This window comes from Haliaeetus albicilla, chromosome 6 (genome assembly GCF_947461875.1).
Source record: "Haliaeetus albicilla chromosome 6, bHalAlb1.1, whole genome shotgun sequence".
NCBI classification, from domain to species: Eukaryota; Metazoa; Chordata; class Aves; order Accipitriformes; family Accipitridae; genus Haliaeetus; species Haliaeetus albicilla.
This window is the reverse complement of record NC_091488.1, coordinates 11,589,914-11,598,029: the sequence shown is the minus strand read 5'-3', so window position 1 is coordinate 11,598,029 and position 8,116 is coordinate 11,589,914. Positions and strand designations below refer to the sequence as shown.

The following is an 8,116-nucleotide window of genomic DNA, read 5'->3' as shown; positions in this document are numbered from 1 at the left end:
AAGGGTCTCGGGGCCCGCCGCCTGGGAGCGACCAGCACGTACGAGGTGGCTGTGGTACCGGCGGCGGCCCTGTGCCGGCGAGGGGCGAGCGACGCTGGGGCAGCACCTCTGTAGGTGTCAGCGAGCGCCTCAGCGCGGGGCGCGCCAGTCCCGGCGTGAGGGGCACAGCCTTCCCGCTGCGAAGGGTGGGCGAGGGGAGACGGCACCCTCCCCGCCAGAGGGCTGAGGCGAGCCCGGCGACGGCAGGGGGTAGCCATGCAGGCGCGGAGCGCCGGGGCCGCTCTCCCTGCGGGATGACGCCCGGTGACAGCAACGGCGCCCGCCGCTGGGCGGCCGTTGAGGCGCGTGACGGAAGCCGCGACGAGACCTGCAGTGAGGGCGCGGAGGGAGGAGGAGGAGGAGAAAGAGGAGGAGGAAGAGGAGAGGGGAGCGCGGGGGGGACCCTCAGGTGCCGCCGGTGGGGGCCGCGCCCCCCCGCCCCGCCGCGGCGGTTGCCTTCCCCCCTCCCTCCTCGGGGGCAGTGAGGGCGGAGGCGGCCATTAGGTGTCCGCGCCGATCGCCTGACGGGCCCGCGCGCTCCCCGCCTCCCGCGCGCTCTGCCTGCCTGCCTGTGTGTGTGTGTGTGTGTGTCCGTGTGTGACAGGAGGAGAGGGCGAGCGCGTGACGCCCTCCGCGCTCCGCCCCCCTCGCTCCCGGCTGCCGGCGCCGCCACCTCGGCCCGGCGCGGGCGGGCGGTGCAAGCGCAGCCATGGAGCAGGAGCGCGAGTGCCGGGTGCTCTCCATCCAGAGCCACGTCGTCCGCGGCTACGTGGGTAACAAGGCGGCCACCTTCCCCTTGCAGGTGAGCGGGGCGGGGACGGGACCTCCGCCGCCGTCCGCCCCCGCCGCTTCCCTTCTGCGTGGGCGGTGAGGGGGAGCTGGGCAGGTGGTGTGACGGCGGGGTCCCGGGCGGGGGCCTCCTGCCGAGCGGGGGGTAAGGTCAGGGGACGGCCGGGAGCAGCCCGCCCGGGCCCCCTCTCCGCCCTCTCGAGTGTCAGAGCGCGGGGCTGGGGCTGGGGCGGGGGGGGAGCTCGGCGGCGGTCACGACCGTCCCGGGTCTCCGCGCACCCCGGCGAGCCGGGGCCGGTGCGGCTGCGCCTTCCTCCGGCTCCGCGCCGCACGGCTGGCGGTTCCCGCTAACGTAATTTCTTCTCGCTGCTGGCTTGGAGCTGTGGAACGGCGAGCGGGCTTAAAAGGGTGGGGGGGGGGGTGAGGGGAGCGCTTCTGGTGGGTTTACTCGGCTCCGTACCGCCGGCGGCTCTACCTGCGGCCGAGGCGTGTGCTCCGGTATCGGCAGGGCGCTCCTGCTTGAGGGGAGCGGGTGCCGGCGCTGCTGGTCAGAGGGGTAGGCGGCGGGGGTTTGGGTGTCCCGCGGTGGGGACGGGGAGCTGGGCTTGGTGGACGGGTGGCCCTGTGCCCCTGCAAAGCGAAGCCCCTCTGGTCCTCGTGGGCGCTGGAGCTGGGTAAACCCACACCCCTCGGGTGTCTGAGGATCGAGGGAAGCCGTAGTAGAGGATAAGGATCACTTAATGGGTGTAGAAGGCCGTGCCAGAGAAACTAGCTTACATGGCCCCGGGGCTTGAGGGTATAATTGGATCTTGCCTTTATGGCTGTCATGTGCTGACCCCAGAGTTGCTTGCTGAGGTCTAGCTGACGGTGGGAAAACATCGGTGTGCTTTGGGGCGAGCCTTTGTGTGTCTCGCTGTTCTCTCTTGTGAAGTGTCTGTACCGTAAGGGGCTAATTTGGGGCCTTACCGTCAAGAAGTCTTTGTTCCTCGACGCGCGTGTGGCTGTATGAAGCTTGCTGTCTAAGAATCTCACTGCCAGAACACAGTGTCACAGTTGTGACATTGGTTATCTTGGTACATGCTTAACAAACGACGGTGTAATCTCACTTGACGTGAGAGATGGTATACTCTGATAAATCATGCGCTTGAGACCAGCCCTGCAACGGGCCAACATCACACACCCTTATCACCATCCAATTATGTAATCAAGTCTCTTGAAAATTAGTACGTGGTGAAGGGCTACGTACTTATGAAATCCATGTATTGTGGAAAAATCTGTGCATGTGCAGACCCATGCCTGAAAGGCTGTCATGATCTGTAGGCCGACTGTCCCTCCTTTCCTAACGGAATGATTTCTAAATTGTGCCCCCCCTGCCTCACCTTCCCCAGCTATTTGTGTGCCCCCTTCTGCTACCACAAAGTAGTACTTACTCCAGAAATCTCCAGTCTCTTAAACTGTTTTCTTCGTTTTAATTCTGTGCCAAAGGTTCCCTTTACTCTTCTGTAACTCAACCTTTCTGTGGGATATGAGCCTCTCTATGGGTGTCTTGTATGACTTGGCAAATTGGTTCCTGGAAAAGTGTCTTTAGTTCCTTGACTATGACACTATAAAATACTACTGTAGTTAAAAAGTCCTATTGATGTCGTAGCTGGGTTCTGTTTAGGAGGCTATCACGCTCGAACTGTGTAATGTTCCTCAGTGTATAGCGTAACAAGAAGTTGCTGAGGTGGGAGGAAAAAAGATAGTTGGGCAACCACTGAACTCCTATCACTATAGACTGCACTTGAAAATCCTATGTAGGCAACCCTTAATGAAGCTGTGCTTGCTAGAAAGTTTTTTAAACCCTGGTTTTGCTAGAACATCAGATGTAGCAAATTGCCACCAAGTGAAACTTTTCCTTTTTTATGTTTTCTTGAAACAAGGAAAGGAATTACAAACCCAAGTATTTACCTTTTTATATATATATTAAAAAAAATGAAACCTGATGCTAGTCTTGAGGATGGGTGCAAATCTGGCATGCTTACATTATTTCCAATTCTCTTTTTTACTTTGGTCTTCTGAACCAATAATGGTTAAATGAGGCTTCCTTCTGAGCACATCAGTGCATCTTGCACAAAGCAAGATGTATATAGATATGTGTACATGTGTGTGCATGTGAGGTCTGATGGGCTGAAATCCTGATAGAACAGTTCAGGAATCTGCATTTGGACAGCAGCATCCAAATGGAAAACCTGAGTTGGTTTCACCTGCTGTGTGCAGACTTCTGCAAAAACATCAGTCATGTTTGAATGACTTGATCTTTGGTGGAAGTCTATGACATTATTATGTTTAGAAATAGCCAGTGTAGCAATGTGCACAGCAAAGAACTCTTTAATGTCTTTTTTTAATCAGTCGGTTTTGCTTTCTCAGGCTTCCATTACACTAAAAGCTAGAGTATTTAAAAAGTAGGTGTGTGGAAAGACTTTCCCTGTGAAGTATGTGGTAAATGCTTTCTGTATAGCAAACACAGCAAAAGAGAGTTAGACCATATATTAGAGCAGTTATTGTAACGGAAGTAATATAGCTGAGTGAGAAGTGTTAGAACCTTTAACACCATTTCAGGTTAAAATACATTTGTTTAATTAGTTTGAGAGTCTAGTTTAACTAATAGGTCTTAGTGGAAATGTGCACCTGGATTTTCCAGGTAGTAAAATGCCAGGAAGTGAACTGTCCTCAGCTGTGCTTTGAATTCTGCCTTGTCAAGAGTTTAAATAGTTTTTACTTGCATGGTTTTACTATCTCTTTAAAAGTTCTGAAGGTTGTTCTGAATTATTTTTAAAGTAGTTGTAAGTTATTACACAATCGTGTAACCTGAGCAGCTTTTGGTATCAGGAAATGGTTTAGGATTGCCCAGCGTTTAAGAGAGGAAGGGTGATAGGGTGTACGTTAATTTAGGGAGTTGCTGCTGTCAGTCAGATAAATTATTTTAAAATGCCAAAGAATGCTTCTCCTACTGGCGTAAGAGTTGTCATAGTTTTTATGTTATAAAATAGAAATGTATGTTTTCAACATGCCATTCAACATTACTTTTATCATATGTGTTTTCTTCCTTAGAGGAATCTCTTATTTGTTAATTTTAAATATAATTTTAACTTACCTCTCCTACCTGACCTTCTAGGTAGGTAGGAATGTGGGTAGAATGTGGCAGTAAGTGAAGGGTGCAGTACTGGCAAGCAGAGAGCTGCAGTCCTCCTCAAACCACAGAGTGCATACACAAGGGCAAGCTCATTTCTGTTCTGTAGAAGTACTTAATTCTGACCATCAGGAAAATTTTGGTAGGCAGATTAATTTAAGATTCATATACTACACCCATCATAACATCAGCTCTTGCGAATGAGTATTTCAGTCTGTATGTTCAGTCCTTTGGGTCTCTGAGTTTCCAAGAAAGAGGTTTGAAAGTGCAAGAAGGGGCAGGAGAAGCTCCCAGCCTATTTCACCTGGGCACCGGACATTAGCATTTGGTTGCCACTGGACTAGGTTATACTCCTGTCTGCAAGCCAGAGACTGTTGATCTTTGCTTGTGTATAGGTAAGAATGAGATCCAGAGAGTTTTGTACTTTCTGTTCTTACCTTTGTTTGATAATGCTAATGGAACATGGTTATTGGTTTTTTTGTCTGCCTTTAACACAGAATTGGAGAAAACCTTGTCTCTGTTTTGAGTATTTAATTCTTGATTTCCTTTTATATCTGCTTACCTTGAAGATGGACCTAAAAGCATGAACAAATACCATTAATCATTTGGGTCTGGAGAATGAAATTATCCGCTCTGAATTGTAGGACACCACCATAACAGCTTCTACAATGCTGGCTAAGATGGTGTTTTGAAATTGGTTCAATGATTTTCTTTTTTTTTTCTTTTTTTCTTTTTTTCCCCTTCATGAATGGAAATAGTTGTCTAATCAGGTATTAATAAGGGTAGGTGAGTCTCATTCTTAGACTAGTCCTCAGTGATTCTCTTCTGCAAAAAAACCAGTAAGGCTACATTTTTAACTTCTTTTTAATTGTATAAAAGATGGGGAAAACAACTTTGGCCAGCACAGATGGTAATTTCTGTAATATTTAAGGATAGTCTTGAACTGCGTTGTTCGGCCAAGGGTATAATTTGCTTTCATATGCTGAGACCAAAACCATTATCAACCTATCTTTAATGATTATCTGCTGACCTAACAAACAATTTAAGGCTGTTTTTCTTTCTTTTGTTGAACAATGTAGTCAAACGGAGTAAGTGTTGTACAGTAAGAGGTAGATAAAGAGCATCTCTTTTTTTAAGGTGATTGACGGTTCTGTTTTTCAAAAACTACTTCTTTTGTGTTATTTATGAGTCAGAAGAAGGATGAATCAATCAAAAGTCTTTACAGAATAACAGTAAGAGATGTTGCTGCTGGCTAGCTTTATTTTTTGTTATAGATCAAAGGCTGAAAAAAGCCTAACCCTTAAAAAAAAAAAAAAAAAAGAAGATAAAAGAATGTATTTTCTCTTTGTAATATTCAAAGGTTGTCCTAAATTATATATCTGAAACAAGAATTGTGGCTGTAGATTCATACTTAAAATGAAGCTTGCAGAAGTGTGGTTTTCTTCCCTGCCTCTGTTTTTATTCTTTTAAGCAAGGTAAACAAGGGACACATGAGTAAAAAAAAAAACAAAAACAAAAAACCCCAACCCCAAAACAAACAAAAAACCTGCAACCCCTCTGGGAAGGCTTATTCATAGCTATGTAAACAGCATTTTCTGGTTATGGGGATGCCAGTATATGTAGTTGCAGAAGTCTGGTGAATACCATGTGCAAGGTGAGGCCCTGAAAACAACTTGTAATCCAAAAGGTCCTAACAAGGTGGTTCTTAGCAATCTGGATGTCTAGGAAAAGGCTTTACCAGAACTTTCTAGAAGTGCTTGTCTAGATTAACCCACTTATGAAGAAAGGATGGCTCTGGCCCTCTAGGAGCTCTGATGTACTGTGAGAACTTTAAACTTCTGAGGAGATTGTAAGAGATGGACTTTTGACCTGTACGGTAAGCTGGAAGGGGAGTGAGTAGGACAGATCTGAGAGAGGACAAGAAAGTGGAAAAATCCTTGAAACTAAAAAAAAAAAGAAAATAAAATAGGGGTGGTGGTGATCACTCTTTCAGCTCTTAACATTGCTTGAAGACAGACTAAACTAAGGCAAAGAACTGGGAAAAATAGTGGGATCTCACTTAACAGTAGTAGTTTACGTTTGTGTAACACTGTTAACTAAGAGATCCCAAATTTCTTTACAAACTTTTTACAGAAACCTTTTTAACTACTAATGCAAAATAATCAATTTGAAAAGTTAGAGTAATTTCAGCCTGCCTAAAAGAAGTGCAGCTGGGACTGCTGATGTGCTATGGACTCTAAATGACAGGATTGAATAGAGTCTCTAATAAACAGAGAGCGAGGCTGACTGAATGGTCATTATCTGAGGTCAAGTCTAAGTGTGTGACAGTAGTATCCATAACTGTTCCTACAAATCACTTAATTGTGGCAACTTGTTAAATAAGCTTTTGTCATGAAAATACAGTCATGAAAATACAGAAGCACTGAGGGATGTTCCCCGAGCTTGGTTGTATATTACAGTTGAAAAGCTGAAAAAGGCATTTTAAGAGGCATTAAAATTTATTTTTGCATGGGGGCCAGTTGACCAGTTGCCATTTTAAACTTTTTAAAAAGGACATGATAAATATTTACAGTGATTGATTAGTATTGTAATTCGCTAACTTTTTCATGGCACATTGTGAAAATTGGAACTATGCAGATGCATAGGCTGATATTTGACATAATATTTACACTGCAGTGTGTGCTGTAGTGAAGAAATAGTAGCTTTTTTCAGACATAAATGTAGTCTTTTGATCTAACAAAACACAGCAAAGTAGAAAGATTAAGGAGGATCCCATTTGGTGTCTACAAGTACATGCAAATGTTTGACTTCACAGAAAGCAAAACTGCCTTACCCTGATTCACCCGCTTTTTTTGGAAAAAAAAATCGAGTTGTCAAGAAATTGCAGATCTTATTAGAAGGCTGGAAAGCCTTGCCTAAAGGTAGATTTGCACTGTTTGTATGGAGAATATAATGTACTCAGAGACTCAGTAGCAAGTGTTTACTTGCTTAAGGCATTTTTTAAATTAGGAAATGGCCTTATGTTCTACCTTTAAGCCTTAGATTTTTTTGATTGTTTGGATTCTTGTGGTTATGTCTTATTTCTGCTCCAAATGAAACAGAGAATATTTTTTCCCTGTATAAACAGACAACAGAGTCAATATTGATCAGATTTCTGAAGAAAGTGAGCTTTAAGTTGAAGTTAATTTATATATTAAAATGTACTGAAATAAATTAAAAAATACAAGTATCATTTGAAATAATGAGTCTTTTAATTGTATGTATGAGGATAGTACAAAGATACACCTGAGAAAAGTAGGTGACATACAAAGCTACTGATACTTCTCTAAAATCTCCCTTTTAGTGATGTGTTGTCTCTTACTTTTTATTTTTTCTGTTTATATCCACAATGGCGGTCACCTTTCTTTGAGGAACTTATTTGGTCATTTTAGATAAGGGATACAGCATTATCCATGACTGACTGAACATGTGCCAGGTAGGTATTTTTAGCCTATTTAGGCTGGAAAGATGCAAGTGGAAGTTCTGCTTCAGTTGCTTGTGTTGTGTGGAAAGCAGGCTTGAGTTGGTGAAGCAAGGTTAATGTGAGGAGTCGGACGTTATTCCTGGTACAGAAAATGTCCGTTCTTTGGAAATTACTATGGGTGGTGGAGTATGCAGCTGTATAGTAATCTACAGAGGAAGAAAAAAATTGATGAGCATGAAGTTTGAAACATGCCAAGCAGATCCATGTTCATAGATAATACATGCCCAACAGAAGCCAGACTAGTTCATCATCTTGTGGCTTGGCAGCAGTGGGGTAACTTGTCATTGCAAAAAATTATTACTGAAGTGAAATTTGGCTATGCTGAACTACCTGAATTTTTTCAAGCCTTTTTTCAGGACTCTTATTTGTTGATGCTTATTCATTTGTGACACCTCTGAGCTCCAGTTCCTTAACATCTGGAACAATTATCCGTAGAGCAGGAGAGAGAACTGTGATACCAAAACCTTTTATGTGGTTCATTTAAAAAAAACCCCACAAACAAAAAAACCCCAAAACCAACACCCCCCCCCCCCCAAAAAAAAACCAACCCCAAACAAAAAAACCCAGCTCACTTTACCTTCTGTCATCCTATG

General features: G+C 44.9%; 1 protein-coding gene across 1 annotated transcript in view; it reads left to right on the top strand.

Moving 5' to 3' along the window:
- The first annotated feature begins 606 nt into the window (after positions 1-606).
- PDXK (pyridoxal kinase) overlaps positions 607-8,116 on the top strand; it is a 51,808-nt gene continuing 44,298 nt past the window's right edge. Inside the window, exon 1 of the mRNA XM_069785018.1 lies at positions 607-841. Within this exon, the coding sequence (XP_069641119.1) occupies positions 749-841 (93 nt within the window). The 5' untranslated portion in view covers positions 607-748. The remainder of the gene's footprint in view (positions 842-8,116) is intronic.